Here is a 21934-nt window from a genome sequence, read left to right as displayed (position 1 = left end):
TTAAGTTCAAAATTTTAAACAAAATTTAATGTTTGAATTTTTTAAATAAAAAATATATTAAAGAAAAGAACTTACACTAAAATGCTCTACTGGATTTAGTGCAGGTTCACTATAAACGAGTTGATGAGTATTTTAATGTTGTAACACAATTAGAAACATAAATATTTATTTTATTACCTTATATTTGAAGAGCTGATATTATTTTCCCAAATCAATAAAAACCAATTATTTATATATTAACATCATATAATAAATTAATCATTATTTTTATTTGAAAATAACCGCTGTTTTTGTTTTAAATTTTATTATGAATGATGTTTTCAGATTTTGATGAAATATTCTTCTTCTTCTTCTTATTTATTTTCAAATAATTTAAATTAATATTAATATATTCACAACGTGAAAAGAAGGTACTTATTTAATAAGTAAGATTATTTTAATAATTTACTTGAATAAGTAATATCTTTACTGTCATTCTTAATTTATAAGAAAAAACCTTATATTGCATTTTATTGGACGGAAGAAGTGAAATTTAATTCTCATAGTGTTTGAAATTTTATTATTGTAAAAAAAAATTGACGTTATTTATTATTGAAATTTCAATTTAAAAATTAAAAAAAATCTTAATATAATAGTATAAATTTACAATGTCCATTAGAAAACATATTGGTATTCTTAGAATTTCGTAGAAACACTAATTAAAAAGAAATGATTTGTTACATTTTATTTCCAATTCCTCACCAAGGACCTAGAAATGGCATAGTGCAGGCCACGAAAATGTCCAGCTTCACTGGTCCCACATCGCTCTTTCGCCCAACAAGAAACCTCAATATTTTAAATTTGTTTGAATATTAAAATAAATATAAATAAAAGACAGAGAGAGACGCAGCAACTCTGTGAAGGAAAGAGAAGCTAAAACTTGTTTTCTGTATAATTAAATATTATGAATAAATATATAATGAATAATTGTGTACAGTGGCTGTCCTCTTATTACAGCATTTCTTGAAAAGTCTTTGAGAAGAGAGAGAAAGCTCGAGAAGAGAGAGAAAGCAGAGTGAAGTTGCTCCATATACCTTTGTTTTGTTCTTCTTTATCGTTTTCTCCAGCTTCTAATTTTAGCCTCTTCTCTCTCACAATTGTCGTTCAAACTTCAAAGCTAACGTTCTCTGCTGTCCGATCTGACTCACTGAGTTCCTTTCTCTGCTCCACTCGGATGAGTTGACAGGGAGATCGCGCCGCACTAATCGCCATGGTAAATTCCGATTAATCTCTCTATATTCTCTCTCGCCATCGTCTCCTTGCTTTTCCTTTGACTCCTTCAGCTGCTTCGTTGAATCTGCGCGACTTTGATTTTTTATTTTTTTTTTAAATTCTTGCGTGTGACTATGATTTGTTTGGCGGATTTTATTGTTTATAGTCTATTTTTTTTTTTCGGCGTTTGGATGATTCGGATAAATATTTTTATTTATTGTGGTGAGAGATATGTTAGTCGATCCACGCATTACTACTAGAAGATCTTGTGAAATGGAGTTCGGGGAATATGAAGGGTTGATGAATAAGATTGGGGAAATTGTGGGCAGGCAGTGTTTGTACGTTATTTGATGGTTAATTGCTTGGAAATAATTTGATCAGAGTCTTACGAATGTTAGATTGGTTGTTGGAGGGAAGTTGAATAATAAGAAAAATGAAGGGACTCTTTATTCAGCATATTTCCCTATGAATACTTGGACGGAAATTAAAATAAATGAGGTGAAGGTCGTAAGATTTACATGTTTGTTTAAAAAGAGAATTACCTGGTATTGATTCAATACTGATTATCATGGCCGTTTTGAGGGAGAAGAAGGGTGGTATGAGATTATGGTATCTCCAAAGCTTGTAAAAAGTGCCTTGAGCTATGTTATAAGTGAGATTTCTTTTCCTGCAAGTGCCATCGAATATATATAGATAAATAGCTAGCTTAGCTACGATGATTTGGTATCAAGGAAAAAACAATAGAAATAAACCCATCCTACTCAAGTAAAACACTTTTGATATACTGTCTTTTTAACTTGAAATTGTTGAATATATTTGCAAGAATTTGATCATTCATTTGTGGCACTTCAAGAAATTGAAAATATATTGACTAAACATTGAGTCATCTCTGAAGGCATCACTTTGGCTCTTGACTATTGCTTGACTATCAACGATTCTTATAGTTCACAGCTGCATGGTGGTCTATGATTTAAGTATGGCAACAACTTAGGTGAATGCCAACATTTTTGCTTTTCTTTTCACACAGTACTTGTTGACTGAAAAGAAAATATCAAATACCAAATAATTTTTATATACATTTTTAAATAAATACCAAATTTACCACTTTTAATTAAATTATAGTCCATACATTCAGACAACGATATAGAATTATTTCACATTATTTATGTATTTAAATTAAATTCTAAATTTTACTACATATTTAAATATCACACTTATTAATTTACTTTGAACTTTATACATGATAAATTTACATACAAGTTTATCATTAACTACTTGTCTAACATCCCATTAACCATTACATTAATACTAATCATCATAAGATAGATAAACATCTAAGTAATATTTACATAATACTTTAAAGTTTTTCAAAGAAAATTGTATCAAATGATAACCACCCGAGCCCCTCCTTCCCTATCATATCGCCTCACTGCCCGTAAGAGTCAATGTCTTGGCTGCAGCTACATTTTATGATGCTCTACACTGGCTTTATGGTCAGCCCCCTCCATAGATAAGTCTTTTCTGAGATACTTGAAACAAATTCTGATGCCAATTTATTAGAAACCTTCCTTAAAAGCTAGCTGTCAAAGGGGGAGAAGCAATCCACTCAACTCAACTGCACATTTTGATATTACTCAATGTGGAACTAGGTCTATTAATTTTTAAACTCATACTTAGAGCACCTGAAGCAGAAACGTTCTTCTTGTTTTAGGTTCTGGAATGTTGGACATGTTTCAGGCACTGAAACCTATAACTAAACCCTCTTTATTCGGCTTCCACTTGAAAAAATGGGGATGGATATTCAAGGGCATGACATGAGTATAACATTTATTAGAAACAAATTCTGATAGCAATTTATTAGAAACCTTCCTTAAAAGCTAGCTGTCAAAGGGGGAGAAGCAATCCACTCAAGCACTCAACTGCACATTTCGATATTACTCAATGTGGAACTTAGGTCTATTAATTTTTAAACACATACTTAGGGCACCTGAAGCAGAAACGTTCTTCTTGTTTTAGGTTCTGGAATGTTGGACATGTTTCAGACAATGAAACCTATAACTAAACCCTATACGAAACCCTAAACTCTCTTTATTCGGCTTCTACTTGAAAAAATGGCGATGGATATTCAAGGACATGAGTATAACAATAATATATTTATATGTAATTTTTAAATTTTTTTAAAACATGTCAGTTAAAAATTTGTATAAGATATTAAAAACAATGTTTGTTTGTATGTTTTTTGTGAGGGTCATTATCACAGCAAGCTGCTTATACCACAATCAAAATATACAAATCTTGATTATTATTTTAAATCTTTTGTTATGTTGCTTTATATATGTATATATATATATGTATGTATGTATGTATGTATGTATGTATGTATATATATATAGAGAGATAGAAAGAGCCATTTTTATATGATAGTGAGAGGAATAAATATTGACCATTACATTTTGTTGTAAATGGTCACGATTAATACACATAATAAGTTATGCGACCTTTTTAAGGATCGCATGACTTTTTAAAACTTTTAATCTTTGTCATTCATGTATAGCTGTATGACCTAGATTTACTATTTTCACTCTCATAAGGAATCTTCTTCTCACTATATATATGTGTGTGTGCGTGTGTGTATGTATATATGTATATCAAACATATCAAATGAGAACTTTTCTTGTTGTGAGAAATGAAAACAATTAAAAAAAGACCATTAGATCATATTTGATTGGTATATATGAAAAGAAAAATGTACATGACATTTTTAATTGGCTATGTGACTACTAATTAACTTTTACTCTTCACTATTGAGGTATTGTTGTATGACCCAATTTTTTAGTTATCATTTACCGTGACAACAAGAATTGTGTGTGTATGCATGTATGTAAGCTGTGTGTAGTGTGTATGCATGTATGTAAGCTGTGCGTAGTGTGTATCTATCTATGTTGCGTCCACTTTTCATGTTGAAGTCCCTGGTTCACAGCTTACAACTCTATCTATGATGTTAGCATTTTGATCCATAATTTGCACATAATCTTCCTGAAATTATGAAATTGCTTGCAATGATCATTTCCCAATATTTATTTATTTATGTATCTAACATTTTGTTACGATATTTTTTTATTTTGGTCATTATATTTCCATTGTTAATTATTATTCTTGTTGTTGAAATAAAATGAACTAATGGAGTTAACTGTGGTATGCATGTTTCTGTAAACTCAATCCAGAGGGTTGGCAATGCCATTTATGACCAGAGCACATTTGCTTTCATTCCTTTTCTCTTCAACAACTTGGTTACATATTAGCTACTTACTTCAACAACTTGGTTACTTTGGATAACTATCTTTAATTTTTGTGCATGCCTTGTGGGAATATTTGCTTCAATGAGAAATTATATAACTTTTAGCAAATAACACACACACACATATATGTGTGTATATATATATATATTTTGCTGTGGATGTTTAATACATTTGTCTTTGCAGTCTGCACCAGTGAATATTATTGTAGGTTCTCATGTCTGGATTGAAGATCCAGCACATGCATGGGTTGATGGAGAAGTTTCTAAAATCAATGGTGAAGAAGTCCATGTTCGCACCACAGCTGGGAAAATTGTGAGTCAAACTGTCTGTACTGTGTATTTGTGAGATTGTTTGCAATTGTTTTTGTAGTACTCCTGTGTCATTTTTACTGTGTTAAATCACTTTCAGATATTAAATATTTATTTTTCATTTACTATATATTAATTTACAGAATTATCTATGTCCTATATGTTTGACCTGTAATAAAACGAGTTATACTAGGCCTTACTATCATGATTGGTTAAGTCTGGAAATCTGGTTGCAGGTTGTAAAAAATATCTCAAAGGTTCTTCCCAAGGATAATGAGGCCCCTCCTGGAGGTGTAGATGACATGACAAAATTGTCTTACTTGCATGAACCAGGTGTTCTGCACAATTTGGCAGCTAGATATGAACTCAATGAAATCTATGTAAGATTGTAAAATATCTATTATTTCATTTGTTACTGAGATTGTTTATGTTACATAAGTATTGAAACATATGAATGGTACAATCATGCTACTCCTCCATCATCATTGCAGACATATACTGGAAATATCCTGATTGCTATAAATCCTTTTCAAAGGTTACCACATCTATATGATACTCACATGATGGAACAATACAAAGGAGCTGCTTTTGGAGAATTGAGTCCCCATGTTTTTGCAGTTGCAGATGTTGCGTACAGGTGACTGATAGATGCCTTTCATTTTCTGTTTTATTGTTTTTGTATGGTTTATTAATGTCCATTGTTTGTATTCATCAGGGCAATGATTAACGAGGGGAAAAGCAACTCAATTCTGGTTAGTGGTGAGAGTGGGGCTGGAAAGACAGAGACAACAAAGATGCTTATGCGGTATCTTGCGTATCTTGGGGGTCGATCTGGAGTAGAAGGGCGTACAGTAGAACAACAAGTTCTAGAAGTATATATAGTTGCATTTTTCTTGTTTTGTCCTCCTCATATTTTTTTAGCCTTACACTTACTTTTAGCTCCTTTATATTATTTCATTTTGTTCTAGATAGATTTGTTAGGTATGTAGGGTGTTAAAAAGGTGTGGAAATGGTTTCCTCATACTTGCTTCTGTATTAATTACTTTGCAGTCTAATCCAGTTCTTGAAGCATTTGGCAATGCCAAAACTGTTAGAAACAACAACTCAAGGTGAGTGTTGACAGCCACATGGTATATAAAGTAAAATGAAATTGATCATACATTGGTTAGGCAAAGTGATTGTGATTATGTTACTTCATATATAGAGTGAGGGAGAAGAAAGTGTGATAGATCAGTTTGATTTGTCATTCGCTAAATTCTATTTACTCTTAGAATTGTGTGTTTGTCTGCTATATGTTGAACTGAGTAGTAAAAGAAGACATATTACATATTTTTTTCTTGTTCAAGACATATTACATCATGATATCCCCCCCTGATTGAGATGCAGTCGTTTTGGTAAATTTGTCGAGATACAATTTGACAACAAGGGAAGAATCTCCGGGGCAGCTATACGGACATATTTGCTTGAAAGGTCCCGTGTCTGTCAACTTTCAGATCCTGAAAGAAATTACCATTGCTTTTACCTTCTATGTGCAGCACCAGCTGAGGTAAAATGTTCTTCTTTGATGTTGTAATGTTTCCTTATCTCTATCACAAAGATTCGCTCCTATATTAAATTGTTATTATATTCATATTTAATCATTGCGACATTATTTTATAGGAAAAAGAGAAATATAAACTGGGAAGTCCTAGCTCCTTTCATTACTTAAATCAATCCAACTGCTATTCGCTGGATGGAGTGGATGATGCTGAGGAATATCTTGCAACTCGAAGGGCAATGGATGTTGTTGGAATAAGTGAGGAGGAGCAGGTTAGTCTTTCTGAATCCTAGTTCTTAATAAAGTGAGATTTTTTATGATTGCTTTAATGATATGGCCCTGTATTGCAGGAGGCTATTTTTAGAGTTATTGCAGCAGTTTTGCATCTTGGAAACATTGAATTTGCAAAAGGAGAGGAGATTGACTCTTCTGTCATTAAGGATGAGAAGTCTAGGTTCCATCTTAATGTTACCGCTGAACTTCTAAAGTATGGCCAACATCATCCTTTTATGCATTACTGCATTATCATTTTATCAATGTAGTATACATTTTAACATAGCATTATTGTAGGTGTGATTGTAAGAGCTTGGAAGATGCACTTATCAAGCGTGTGATGGTAACGCCCGAGGAGATTATTACAAGAACCCTTGATCCTGTTGCAGCTCTTGGTAGCAGGGATGCATTAGCTAAAACCGTTTATTCTCGTTTGTTTGATTGGTAATGAACCTTTATCACTGCTGTAATTTACAAAATAGATCCTCTCTTTCATTGATATGTTGGAGGAAAGAAATTATTGAAAAGGTCTAAAACTAAAATCTATTATGTAAAAGAACCTAAACAATTTTATTCTTACCAAAGGACTGTTTATTTACCTTTATGTTTGACACATTTAATTTGAATATCAATTGGGAATTTTAGTTGCCTGTTTTAAATTACTTTAGAATTATGGTAATCACATTTATAGTTGAAATAACCATGCATTAACATTCTGGAATAATTTGTCGTTGACGACATGTGTGATTAGACCAAATTTGTTCTAGATTTCTTTTTTATGGTGTCATACTCTGTCATAATTGCTTCCAGGCTTGTGGAGAAGATTAACAATTCGATTGGACAAGATCCAAATTCAAAATCTATTATCGGAGTTCTTGATATCTATGGGTTTGAAAGCTTTAAATTCAATAGGTAAGCTAATGATTTCGTCTAGCACTTACGGTTTTGTATTTAGCCTTGTATCTAACAAATTTCTTTTACTTAGTTTTGAGCAGTTCTGTATTAATTTTACAAACGAGAAGCTGCAACAACATTTTAATCAGGTTTGGTTATTTCTGGTTCAAATTTGTGGTATATATTCTATAATTTTTTCCCTTTGGAGACTGAGTGTTTTTTAATCCCAAATGGTTGCAGCATGTCTTTAAAATGGAACAAGAAGAATACACCAAGGAAGAGATTAATTGGAGTTACATAGAATTTGTTGACAACCAAGATGTTTTGGATTTAATAGAGAAGGTATTTTACTGTTGCTGCCTTGTGACCAATTTATACTCTTTATTTTCCCACTCAATAAATTCAGGTAGTGATGATTTTAATATTCAATCTTTTGCAGAAACCTGGAGGAATAATTGCCCTTCTTGATGAAGCCTGGTATGCAGCTGGGAATGACTTCATTGTTAATCTAATATTGTTTTTCAGATAAATAGAAGCTACATGCATTACCTTTTCTGAAGTTACCTTCTCTTACTTTCTCATTTTCATACCTGTATGCTATTTCCAATCTGTTTAGAGTAGGAAATAATATATAATAATATTTAATATCAGACATTGCATAAACTCTCTAATTTGCTTGGACTCACTACCTCCCTGTAATACAGTATGTTTCCAAAGTCTACACATGAAACATTTGCTCAGAAATTGTATCAGACATTCAAAAACAACAAGCGGTTCATCAAACCTAAACTTTCTCGGACTAGTTTTACCATATCCCATTATGCAGGGGAGGTAAATATATTTGGTATTTTTTTCATTACATGTTCCCTTTTATTACTTTCTAATATTTTTTGTTGCTTGAATGTATTTCTTCCTTCTTTTTGACGTTTTTTCCTTTGTCCAGGTGACGTATCTAGCTGATATGTTTCTTGACAAAAACAAGGATTATGTAGTGGCAGAACATCAGGATTTGCTCATAGCCTCAAAATGCTCATTTGTGGCTGGTCTATTCCCCCCTTCTCCAGAAGAGTCTTCAAAATCATCAAAGTTCTCTTCAATAGGATCTCGCTTCAAAGTATTATTATTTTTTACTACTCTTCCTTAATTCTCTTATACTTTGTTATCAGTCTTTGACATCCTGTATCAGATATATGGAATTTTGTTTTCTTGTTATGCATGTAGTAAATGACACATTTCTGGAACATGCAGCTGCAACTTCAATCTTTGATGGAGACCCTGAATTCAACAGAACCTCACTATATCAGATGTGTGAAGCCAAATAATGTTCTCAAGCCTGCTATTTTTGAAAATCTCAACATTATCCAACAATTGCGTTGCGGTGTGAGTATATCACTGTTTCTTTCTCATTGTTGCCTTTATATAATTGACAATAGAAGGGATAATATCTGTCACCTGTTTGCACTTGGTGATTGTTTGACTGATGGTCATTTTTCTTCAGGGTGTTCTTGAGGCAATTAGAATCAGCTGTGCTGGATATCCTACCAGACGAACCTTCTATGAATTTCTAAACCGATTTGGTGTTCTTGCCCCTGAAGCTCTGGACGGAAAGTAATCTATCTCATTTCTGGGCTGTTTTAATCTTTGAATTGGAAAAGGGCTCTGTATTTGAATCCCCTTTTGCTTTTTGTCTCTACTTATGTGTTCATTGTTTTTACTTGTTCCTTCTCAGCTATGATGTCAAGGTTGCATGCCAAATGATCCTGGATAAAATGGGTATGAAAGGCTATCAGGTGATACTCCTTTGTCTTTACAACTTTATCTGTTGACAAAGGTGTTTGGGAGGGTCGGTTTTAGGAAAGACGATCAGTGAGCCATGCTCTACTATTTTTCTAAATAAATGTCACCTGCATATGTGATTTGTTTTTTTAGCATGGACATGTTGAAGTATTAAAATACCCAACTCTCTGAAGACTCAAGAGGCTTATGGAGCTTCTGAAACAACTTCATGCTAATTCTCTGTAGACTATTCCAGGGATTTTTTTTACTTAAAGACAAAATAGAAGTAAAAGCTTAATGGCATATCTGCTTGTTCGATCCAGTTTCTAACTTCTTCATAGTTTCTTATAACCTCAAGTGACTTATGATCTTCTTAGTTGGAAAATTGCTTTATTTTTTATTTCATGACCTTTCAACTTTAAACTAAATGGAAGTCCTTTTGTATGAATGAATTTTATATACTATGTAATCATGAGATTTATGATGGTTTACCAGATAGGAAAGACAAAGGTTTTCCTAAGAGCTGGCCAGATGGCTGAATTGGATGCAAGAAGGGCAGAGGTTCTTGGAAATGCTGCTAGAGTCATCCAGAGGCAAATACGTACCCATATTGCACGCAAGGAATTCATTGAATTGCGCCGAGCTGCAATGTGTCTGCAATCTAATTTGCGAGGTATCCTTATTCCTTAGTTCTATCGAATATGTTTGCTTTGTTTTTTATTGCTTCTTTATTTGGTAGTTCATTACCTTAACCGTATGTTTGGGATGAACTAAATTTCTAGAACAAAAATATTTTTTTTCCCTCAAAAGTTCTCTTGGCGACATTTTAATAGTAATCTGTCTTGCATGCAAGATGAACTGATTCAAACATACTTCGAGACAATCTCTTGTATGAACAAGCTATTGGTATTGGTATGTGTTTATAAATAGTAGTGGTGATGTCTTAGGTCTGTCTGCCAATGCCAAATCCACCAAATATGAGAACTGTCCATCTTATCTCTAAAAATAGTTAGGATTGGGAAAGAGCTAAAGGGAAACGTGGACATTCTAACAATTGGGCTTGCTATCAACATTTAAGTCTTGCTTCTTTATTCATTAAGCATATGTTCCATAAATCCCCTGTTTGTATACTGTGTTATTCATGGCATTCTAAAATTCACGCAACCTTAAATCATTGGGATTTCTCCTAATGTAGGTTTCTTTTTCATGGTTTGGTACTGTATAACTTACTCTCAAATTCTCAATCTGATTCTAATTCTTATGGTGCTTTTCAATAACAAATAGGAATATTGTCCCGGAAACTATATGAGCAGTTGCGGCGTGAAGCAGCAGCTGTAAAAATGCAGAAGAACTTCAAAGGATACATTGCCAGGAAATCATACTTAAAAGCACGATCATCTGCAATTGTATTACAGACAGGTCTAAGGGCTATGAAAGCTCGTGATGAATTTAGATTTAGAAAGCAAACAAAAGCTGCAATTTACGTGCAGGTGCCCTTGTTGATCTTATTCATAGTTAGACTATTAAGAAAAATGAAGTCATGCAACCTTTTTATGTGCCTTACCATAATGATTATTTCTGTTAATCTCTGCAGGCTCATTTGCGTCGGCTAATTGCATATTCATATTATAAACAATTGCAAAAGGCTGCAGTTGTTACTCAATGTGGATGGAGGGGAAGGGTTGCTAGAAGGGAACTTAGAATGCTTAAAATGGTATGGATAATACTTTCTCTGTTATGGTGTACTGAGTCTTTTAAAAAGGTGCCTTAGGAGGAATATTGTGTAATTGTATTCAGGCTGCAAGAGAAACTGGGGCTCTCAAAGAAGCTAAGGACAAACTAGAAAAGCGGGTTGAAGAACTTACTTGGCGTTTGCAAATTGAGAAGCGTTTGAGAGTAACTTCATTATCATATATTTACATATATTTTTATTTCCATGTTAATTATTGATATTAATGTTGCAATTTTTAATACCATAAACTTGTTTCATTTAAACTTATTAGACTGATTTGGAAGAAGAAAAGGCACAAGAAATTTCCAAGTTACAGGATGCTTTGCATGCAATGCAAATACAAGTCCAAGAAGCAAATGCCAGGGTCATCAAAGAGCGTGAGGCGGCAAGAAAGGCCATCGAAGAAGCACCTCCAGTTATTAAGGAGACTCCTGTTTTAATTCAAGATACTGAAAAGATTACTTCTCTATTGGCTGAAGTCAGTAGTTTGAGGGTAGGCAAATGATCTTCATTTTGACAAATGACAATACATCAGTAACTTCTTAAGTCATAATATTTTCTGATCTGATATGAATTATTTATAAATATGTTGTAACAATTTTTTAAGAGCCCAATGGATTTTGTTGCAAATGCCTCCACTTTTTTTATCCTTTAACTATGTTTCTGCTTGGTTCTCTTAAATTAATTTCCATAGAGTCCTTGGCCTTCAATCATCTTTCAAATTAATGAAATGTGAACGTAGTAATTACATATTATATGCTGAATTTCTCCCTGCTCATCCTACAATCTGAGTTCTACTTAAATTGGAGTCCTTTTACATAATAGTTGTGGGGCACTATACATATTTACAATGAATAATTGAAAATGTATTGAGTACCCTTATTTAATCTCTGACACAGGAATCACTGCTATTGGAAAAAGGGGCCAAAGAAGAGGCAAGCAAAGCTCAGGTTGAGGCTGAAGCTAGAAATAAAGAGATGGTTAAAAAGGTTGAAGATTCTGACCGCAAAGCGGATCAACTTCAAGAATTGGTTCAAAGGTTAGTACAGTTTGAGGAGAAAAAAAAGATCTATATAGTCATGTATGAACACTTGTTCCATAGTTTAAAATTATTTCAAAAGAATGGATGAATTGTTTTCAGTTTCTGATGACATTCCAAGTGTATCACATTTAAGAAGTAACAACTATGTGTTAGATATAAAGCCATTCATGTTCTTTCTCTGCCCTCATTCTTCTAAATTTAAAAAGGAAAAAAAAAAATGAAAAATCAAGGACCCTATAGGCAAGGTTGTGCATTATCTACACATCGAGTCTAAGGAGATTTTGAGGAGGCTTGTTAGCTACATCCTCGTTTCTTCACAAGCAACTTCAGCTTTTGAATAGTTGGTTTATGATATGAAGTCTAAATATTGTGAATATCATAGTTAACTATCTCCCAACCCTGCAATGCACCTACAAAATACTCCTATCCTCATATTTCATCTTCAACTGTTTATCGTCCATTCTCTTGCATCATGTCTATAACGTTTTTTTTTTTTTTCCATTGGATGCATTATACAGTTATATTTGCCCATTAATAACCATCTATACTACCTTGATTTCTATTATGTAGATTGGAGGAAAAAATTTCCAATGCAGAGTCAGAAAATCAAGTTCTTCGCCAACAAGCACTGGCTGTATCACCAACTGGAAAAGCTCTTTCTGCAAGACCAAGGACAGTTATTGTTCAGGTAAGAGAATAAAATACATTGTCATTACTTGACATTATAGCATATAAAGAGATTCACAATGATATTTCATGCACAATATGCAGCGGACACCTGAAAATGGAAGTGCTTTAAATGGTGATTCGAAAATTGAATCGGTAAGAACACTGCTATTTTATACAAGTATATATCAACCATTAACTTTGGTGTGAGGATTTTTTTTAATTTGTTGAATTCTAAACTTCTACGTGTTTCAGAATATGGCTCTTGCTGTATCTAATGTGCGTGAGCCTGAATCTGAGGGAAAACCACAGAAATCTCTCAATGAGAAGCAGCAAGTGAGTGGCTACATATATTCATTGAGTAATCTGAATCTGTTACAAATATTTAATGTCAACTTTTAAATTTAAATCCTCCCCCCTCATTCAAGTTAACTTGTTTTAAAAACTTTACTTTCTTGTTCAGGAAAACCAAGACTTATTGATCAAGTGCATATCTCAAGATTTGGGATTTTCTGGGGGCAAACCTGTGGCTGCATGTGTCATATATAAATGCCTTCTTCACTGGAGGTCGTTTGAAGTTGAAAGGACAAGTGTATTTGACCGGATCATTCAAACAATAGCTTCAGCTGTTGAGGTAACTTAATATTTGGGATTACTTGTATGTTATTCACGACACATTGCTTTTGCATTTAAAAGTACCTGGGTCAATTTCTGAAATACCAAAAATATGTTACTAACAGTGAATTCTGCACCATTGAAGGCCCAGGATAATACAGATGTATTGGCTTATTGGTTGTCGAATACATCTACATTGTTATTGCTACTACAACGCACTCTTAAAGCTACTGGAGCTGCTAGCTTAACACCCCAACGGCGGAGAACAGCATCGTCTTCTCTGTTTGGAAGAATGTCTCAAGTATGAGGCAACTGCATATCATTTCTGTAGAAAACATTATCAGTTTATGTGGATTTCATTTATCTTAAAATTTTGGTTGCCTTCTGTAATTGCAGGGGCTAAGGGCATCTCCCCAAAGTGCTGGATTGTCATTCCTAAATGGTCGAGGTCTTAATAGACTGGATGATTTACGGCAAGTAGAAGCAAAATATCCAGCTCTGCTGTTTAAGCAGCAGCTTACTGCCTTCCTCGAAAAAATATATGGAATGATAAGAGACAACCTAAAGAAGGAGATATCTCCATTACTTGGACTGTGTATACAGGTGATATATCATTTTTTTGGTAGGGTGGAAATAAAAATTGTAAAAGTCTAATTGGTCTAGGGGCTTAAGCAATTAACAAATCATTTGGGTTTACATTTTATTTTTTAAGTGAAGAATAACAATTAATATCTATTTGAATTAACAAAAAGTATTTTTTTATACTAGACATGCAGACACCGAGCTTATGGTAAATGCTCAAGATTGATTACTAAAGAAAACGTTTTCCTCTCTATATGATTAATCAGACGGAAATCCATGGAAAGGAACAATTTTCTTTGTTAATTGCAAATGAAATAAATTGTTCACTGGCATGAATCACTTGTTTACTTTTGTGCACTCCTTTGGTCGATCTACTGGGTAATTAACAAGGTTAACACTCTGGGTGTTTTTATTTGTTTATTTATCTTGTCTGATAAAAACAATTGCAGGCTCCAAGAACCTCACGGCAGAGTTTAGTTAAAGGACGCTCACAAGCAAATGCAGTTGCTCAGCAAGCTTTAATTGCTCACTGGCAAAGTATTGTGAAAAGCTTAAATAATTGTCTGAAGATAATGAAAGCAAACTATGTGAGTCTCACTTTCAAATTCTGTATTTCCACTGTCTGAGCATCGATATGCCATCTTAACCATTTCAATACTGGTTTAACAGGCTCCTCCTTTCTTGGTCCGAAAAGTGTTCACTCAAATATTCTCATTCATCAATGTTCAATTATTCAATAGGTAATCCCACTTTCTCCTTGCATTGCATGTCATATTGTGGAACCCAGACTCTTTCATCATGTACTTAATCAGACTCTTTCGTGGACTTAATATTTATCACCACTGCAGTCTTCTGTTGCGTCGGGAGTGTTGTTCGTTCAGCAATGGGGAGTATGTAAAAACAGGTCTTGCTGAATTAGAACTGTGGTGCGTTGAGGCAACAGAGGAGGTGTGAAACAGTCAACTATATCAGATCTTTCTGTACTTTTTCCTTTTTTAAATCTTAGCCTGAATCTTTTTGTACAGTACACTGGCTCTGCTTGGGATGAACTGAAACATATCAGGCAGGCTGTTGGATTCCTGGTAAGAGTTACTCCTATACAAATTCAAATTCAATCCATTATTGATTGATACTGATACATCTGACTCATTTTTCATTCTCAGGTGATACATCAAAAACCCAAAAAGTCCCTGAATGAAATTACAAAGGAGCTTTGCCCTGTGGGTGCCTTCTTCCTTTCTGTCAACTATTTTAGAGCTCACTTGATATTGATTCTCTTACTAAGTCTAATATTCTTTTGATACAGGTTCTCAGTATACAACAGTTATACAGGATAAGTACAATGTACTGGGATGACAAATATGGCACTCACAGTGTGTCTTCAGACGTAAGTTTTCATTGCTTAGTGGTTGAGTATGTACATCATGTTTACAATTCCCAAGGTGGAATACCTGCAGTGTGATAAATCACAAACTATCTCTCTGATTCTATACAGGTTATAACAAACATGAGAACTATGATGTCCGAAGACTCTAATAATGCTCACAGCACTTCTTTCCTGTTAGATGATGACTCGAGGTATGCTATCAACTTCAGCAAATAGTTTATAGTTTCGTTACTCAGCTTAGTCTTTACTGTGACATTTCTACTTAAATCTTGAATATGGATGCAGCATTCCATTTTCGGTGGATGACATTTCCAAATCAATGCAACAAGTAGAAGTAGCAGACGTGGATCCTCCTCCAATTATACGTGAGAACTCAGGATTTGGGTTCTTACTAGCAAGGTCAGAATGATGCAAATAGCTGGTGATTATTGCCTCTGATGCTCCGTCTCGTGGCTATTTCCGGGGTATTGCACCAAGGTGTAGGTGCCAAGCTGTGCATAAAATTTCGTTGTGGTTACATGTATAGTATATTTTAGCCAACTCAGGCTTCTAATATTGGTTTGTTGCCTGGGTTAATTCATTTTTATCCCTCAAGTTTTATCGACACGAGGGATTTTCTTAAGAAGCCATTGTCACTATTGATGCGAGTCATGTGACAAAAGGCGGTCATAGCTAAAGGCTGGTGGCCAGGCATTCTGTCACACCTGCCAAGGTTCTTTTCTCATATGGTTGGTTTTCAAGTGTTATAGGTGGATGCAATTAGTGACTCCCGTGTATTTTATAGGTGGTGGGCGAATTTGTTTCACGAGATTGTTTTTTGTATTTACTTGTGCAATATTCTTTCTTTCTTTTTTCAAATATTTAAACTTTTAAGGTAGTTTTCTTTAGCCACTGAGTTATGATGGAAGATGACTCAGTGCACTTGTACAGACTTGAGATCATTTATTTGAGTTTCATTTTTTTAAAGAGTTAACTGTATCGTAAATATGTTGAAAGCTACTTGTAGGACTACTGTTGTGTTGAATATCAAAGATTTCACCTTGAAATGAAATGAAATTTATATCTAGAAGAGCGTAATCACTTTCTGCATTCTTCTCCATGAAAATGTTTATACAAGGTTCATGTAAGTAACTGATAGTATTGGCTGGTACTTGAAGCACATTTTATATGGGAAGCATGAAGACGTGAAAGAAGCAATGAACAATTAAGTGAATAAGCATTGTCCAGTAGTTATTATGACGGAAACCCCTGTATATGGGAAGGTGATGTGTTGCTAAACCATAGTTATAGTACACTCACTCTCCTGTTAAACACTATTTTTTCTCTCCTTTCTCATATTATTAGGCACTTAGTTTCCTTTCTGTAATAAACACTATTTTTTTTCTCCTTTCTCATATTATTAGGCACTTGGTTTCCTTTCTGTTATTACAGTGTAATTGCTATATATATTTCTCTGTATTTCAAATATACATTGAATACAATTACACACATATTCAGTTTCCCTTTTCTCCTAACATGATATCAGAGCTATCTCTTTTCCATGACCTCTTCTTTACACCATTTTTCTATTCCTATTACTCTCAAACTTACAGATGAAAATTTTCTGATATGGAAACAGCAAATTCTTGCTACTTTTGTGGGCTTGATCTTCTTCATTTTCTTGATGGCACTGATGTTCCATCTAAGTTTTTCTCTCTTTTGCAAAACAGGATCAAGAACCCACCGTCAACCCCCTTTTTCTTCCTTATCATAAGCAAGACCAGCTTCTCGTCGCATGGTTGTTGGCTTCCATGTCCTCCTCCATCTTAATCAAAATGGTTGGTTTGGACTCCTCTGCTACTATCTGGACACGACTATCCACATATTACGCCTCCCATACAAGGGCCACCATCAAGAAACTTTGTCTTCTTCTTCGCACACCCAAGAATGACCGCACGGTTACAAACTACCTTCTTGATATCAAAAAGACTGTCGACTCTCTATCTGTCATTGATGCTTCCATTTCAAATGCCGAACACATAGATGCCATTCTTGATGGTCTATCGGAGGAATACGACGGTTTCATCACTGTCGTTCTCTCGCTACTGATCCCTGCACGACTGACGAACTGGAATCTTTACTCCTGGCTCAAGAAGAAATGTTTGAGAAACATAAACTCACTCAAAATTCCATCATTCAAGCCAATCAGGTTTCCACGCAATGGTTTTCATCTCGTCCCACCAAGCACCCTAATTTTCACACCAAACCTTACCGCGGTGGTCATAATCAGAGTCGTCCATCGTATCCACCCTCTGTGCCTTTCTTTTCTGGACCGCGACCTATCTCTCGTTCTACTTTCCGTCATCCTACACCTTGGAACTCCAGTAAACCTCAATGTTAGATTTGCCACAAACAAGGGCACAATGCTGATACCTGTTGGTGTAGGTATGATCCTCCTACCACTTCTTCTTTTACGGCTAACATCTCTCAATCTTCCATCTCAGCCGAAGATGATTCTGCTCCATCAATTCTGGGTGCTCCGTCAACTATAGAAGATTCTCTTTGGTACCCCGATAGTGGCACTACCCATCAAGTCACTAACGATCCTTCTGTTTTCCACAACAAATCCATCTATCATGGTTCTGAATCTTTAAAGGTTGGCAACGAGCAAGGTATGAATATTATACATACTGGATCTGCTTTCTATGTTGCACCACATACACACAAAAAATTTCTTCTACGTCATTTGCTGCATGTACCTCATATTACCAAAAATTTGATTAGTGTTGCTCAATTTACTAAAGACAATAATGTGTATTTTGAATTCCATCCTCACTCTTGTTTTGTTAAACATCAGGACACTCATCATATTCTCATTCAAGGAATAGTTAGAGATGGTTTATGTTTTTCTTGCTTCTCCTGCTTGTCTCTCTTACACTGCCAATCATGTTGTATACAAATCGAATATTAATCTCTTACAGCTCTGGCATAACATGCATGGGCATAACAACTTTCCCGTTGTTCAACGTGTTTTAAACTCTTGTAATATACAATATAACTCTCAGACACAATTCTGTAATGCATGTGTGCTTGGTAAGGCACATCAACTTCCTTTTCATGCTTCTGTTAACAGTTACACTGCACCTTTATAATTGGTTTTCATTGATATTTGGGGACCTTCATCTGTGTGTGCATCCAATGGTTATGCTATTATATTTCTTTTCTTGATGCCTATAGTCGTTATACCCTTGCTTTTACTCGTTTTAAGATATTTGCTGAAAATCAAACTGGATATAAACTAAAAGCTATTCAAACCGCCAAAAGAGTTTTTATGCTTTAAACAATTTACTACAACTTTTGGCATTCATCATCGTCTTATATGTCCACACACTCATGAGCAAAATGGATCCATCGAAAGAAAGCATAGACATATCACCGACATGGGGCTTACTCTTCTTTCTGTTGCCTCCCTTCCTCTCAAGTTCTAGGCTGAGGCTTTCATGACTGTTGTTCACATCATAAACCTCTTACCCTCTCTTGTTATTGGTAACAAATCTCCTCATGCTCTTCTTTTCCCTCATGCACCTGACTACACAACCTTAAGAACTTTTGGATGTGTTTGTCATCCTCTTCTTCAACCATATAACAAACACAAACTTGATTTTCACTCGTCTTGTTGCATATTTCTTGGCTATAGCATTCACAATCGTGGTTACATCTGCCTTTCTTCATCTGGTAAGGTTTACATATCTCGCCATGTTCTTTTTCAAGAAGATCTTTTTCCATATAATATACCACAATACAATTTTATTCCACATTCTTCTCTAGAAATCCTTCCTTCTAACCCTGTTCCCATTCCCTTGATTATTTCACAACCTCCATCTTCTCCTCCTTCTACTACTTTGCCTATTTCCCCTGTTTTCTCTCATACTTCTGATCTTCCCTCCTCTGACACCATCCAACCCTCTTCTTCTGATCTCTCTCTTTCCCATTCTCATACTCCTACGAATCTCAATAATCATTCCATGATAACACGATCAAAAGCAAGTATCTTCAAATCCAAAACTTTTCTTTCTAACACTAATTTGCAGTCTTCCATACCTGCTACTGTCACAGAAGCTCTTCACTCTCCACAATGATTTCAAGCTATGACAGATGAATATGATGCCCTTATAAACAACAATACCTGGATTCTCACCTCTCTTCCAGTGACTGCAAAGTTGTTGGTTGCAGGTGGGTCTTAAAACACAAGTACAATGTTGATGGCTCGTTTCAAAGACACAAGCCTCGTCTCGTGGCCAAAGGCTTTAGTTAAACCGCAAGCACTAAGTACAGTGAAACCTATAGTCCTGTTGTCAAGCCAGCAACCATTCGTGTTGTTCTTTCCCATGCTATTTCTGCTGCATGGCATATACACCAAGTTGATGTCAACAATGCTTTTCTGAATGGTGATCTTCAAGAGGATGTTTACATGCAGCGGCCCCCTGGTTTTCCATCATCCTCTCCTCATCTTGTATGCAAGCTTCAGAAAGCCATCTATGACCTCAAGCAAGTGTCGCGTTTCTGGTTTGAAAAGTTACGTTCTACCTTGGAATCCATTGGTTTTCATTCTACTACTAATGATACCTCTTTATTTATTAAGTTCCATTCATCTTATACCAATTTTATTCTAATCTATGTGGATGACATTATAATTACAAGGTCCTCACCTTCTCACATTCAAGATCTGATAAGCACCCTTAGCTCCTTCTTTGCTCTAAAAGACTTGGGATGTCTACATTATTTCCTTGGCATTGAAGTTCAGCATCTCAAAGATGGAAGCATTCTTCTCTCTCATACCAAATACATCAATGATCTTCTTCACCAAACTCACATGCACCAAGCTCATTCGCTTCCCACTCCCATGCAAACTGCTCTTTGTCTGTCATAAGATGTTTCTCCGGTTGTTCAAGATCCCACCTTATATCGCTCTATAGTTGGTTCTTTACAATATATTTTAGTCACCCGCCCTGAGCTTTCCTATGCTGTTAATAAGGTTTGCCAGTTCATGCAAAATCCCCAGGAATACCACTGGAAAACAGTCAAACGTATTCTCCGATACCTTGTCAGAACTACTACGCACGATTTACTTATTAGACGCAGCCCATCCACTGACATACTTGCCTTTAGTGATGCAGACTGGGGCAGTGATGTAGACGATCACAAATCCACAACTGGTTACTGTGTTTATCTTGGATTCAACATCATCACTTGGTCCTCTCATAAGCAAAAGGTTGTTTCAAGAAGTAAGCAGAGTATCGAAGCATAGCTGTTGTCCTCACTGAAGTTATTTGACTTCATTCTCTTCTCCATGAGCTTCGCATATCCATTGGACAACCTCAACTCTTCTCTGATAACCTAGGTGTTGTCTTACTTAGAGCAAATCCAATTATGCACTCTCGCACAAAACACTTTGTACTTGACCTTCAGTTTGTCAAGCTGATCCACCTTCCAGCTCGTTTTCAAGTCACGGATGCTTTCACAAAACCTGTATCTCAGCACTCCAAGTATACATTCAGTACAATTACACATATATTCAGTTTTCCTTTTCTCCTAACACATATTTAGCTATACGTTTTATCATATCATTCTTGAAATTTGTAAAGAAAAATAAAATCTTTACGATCATATCAAATTACTTTTCCTTTATCTTTATTTGTATATTTAATTTTTTTAATCACCTAATCCATCAAATTCATTCTTTTAATTTGTTGAAAATTGTAATAATTAAAAACTTCATATCTCAATTTTAAAGTGTTGATTGTAAATCCACATTAGTTAGTTTTCGTATTCAAAGATTTTACTTGTTATAAATTTTGATTACTTGAGAATGAATAAATAAATTTTATAATATATGGATTATAATACTGAATAGTATTACTTGTAGTTGTATTAAGGTATTGACCACAATGAACTAGTAATTGTGATTAGCAACTACTTGCCTCAAATAAACAAGATTGTGCAAAAATAAATAAAACAAAGCTACTCTCAACTTTTTCAGAAAATGGATTTATTTTTAAAAGTCTAAAAATTAACATATATTTTTATAAGTAAATAAAAGATATTTTAATGTTATTTGGACAGGAAGAAAAATATAACAAAAGGATAAACCTTTTTTTCTGGACGAATAGATAATTTAGGTGAGAAATGGTAGAGTACAAATTTAAGAAATACCATACAAAATTATATAATACAAACATCTTTATCTTTAATGAAACGCTAACTTTTCATATTTTATATCTCTATTACTTTATAAATTATATAAATTTTAAAACAACTTGTAATATAAAAAAAGTTATGTTACTAATATTTTAACTATAAGCAAAGATAATGCCCACAAGTTGGAAGGGCAATTCTCCATGCACCTACATGTTCTCTTTCTTAAGAAGAGATAAAATGACAACTTCACCTTTTTCTATCAATTTTTTCACTAACACTCATTCCCTCTTTTATATTCTAAAATTTTGAATATAATTTTGTATTTCAAAATTTAAAAGTTATTTTCTAGATTCAAAATAGAATTAAAAAAATATACAGATTAAATAATTAAAAAA

The 21934-nt window shown here is 34.4% G+C and overlaps 1 protein-coding gene across 1 annotated transcript; it reads left to right on the top strand.

The window, feature by feature from the left end:
* The first annotated feature begins 943 nt into the window (after window positions 1-943).
* Window positions 944-16328, top strand: LOC137807196 (myosin-17-like). Its single transcript, XM_068607691.1, has 39 exons — window positions 944-1252; window positions 4734-4862; window positions 5095-5238; window positions 5350-5495; window positions 5574-5730; window positions 5909-5967; window positions 6245-6404; window positions 6518-6667; window positions 6746-6882; window positions 6966-7112; window positions 7479-7580; window positions 7654-7711; window positions 7803-7904; window positions 8002-8039; window positions 8267-8393; window positions 8506-8676; window positions 8811-8942; window positions 9061-9170; window positions 9292-9352; window positions 9834-10011; window positions 10623-10828; window positions 10933-11052; window positions 11136-11234; window positions 11342-11563; window positions 11970-12109; window positions 12683-12800; window positions 12884-12934; window positions 13034-13114; window positions 13242-13412; window positions 13539-13694; window positions 13790-13996; window positions 14425-14562; window positions 14645-14715; window positions 14824-14923; window positions 15001-15057; window positions 15139-15195; window positions 15282-15362; window positions 15471-15553; window positions 15648-16328. The coding sequence occupies exons 1-39, from the start codon at window positions 1250-1252 to the stop codon at window positions 15769-15771; spliced, it is 4593 nt and encodes a 1530-aa protein (XP_068463792.1). The 5' UTR covers window positions 944-1249; the 3' UTR covers window positions 15772-16328.
* Window positions 16329-21934: the final 5606 nt, after the last annotated feature.

This window comes from Phaseolus vulgaris, chromosome 3 (genome assembly GCF_000499845.2).
Source record: "Phaseolus vulgaris cultivar G19833 chromosome 3, P. vulgaris v2.0, whole genome shotgun sequence".
Taxonomy (NCBI): domain Eukaryota; kingdom Viridiplantae; phylum Streptophyta; class Magnoliopsida; order Fabales; family Fabaceae; genus Phaseolus; species Phaseolus vulgaris.
This window is presented reverse-complemented; position numbering and strand designations above follow the sequence as displayed.

Excerpts from the sequence above, each read along its gene's own strand:
- LOC137807196 (XM_068607691.1), top strand. Across the intron at positions 7,113-7,478 it reads TATTCTCGTTTGTTTGATTG|GCTTGTGGAGAAGATTAACA; the intron begins GTAATGAACCTT and ends AATTGCTTCCAG. Across the intron at positions 14,924-15,000 it reads GCGTTGAGGCAACAGAGGAG|TACACTGGCTCTGCTTGGGA; the intron begins GTGTGAAACAGT and ends CTTTTTGTACAG.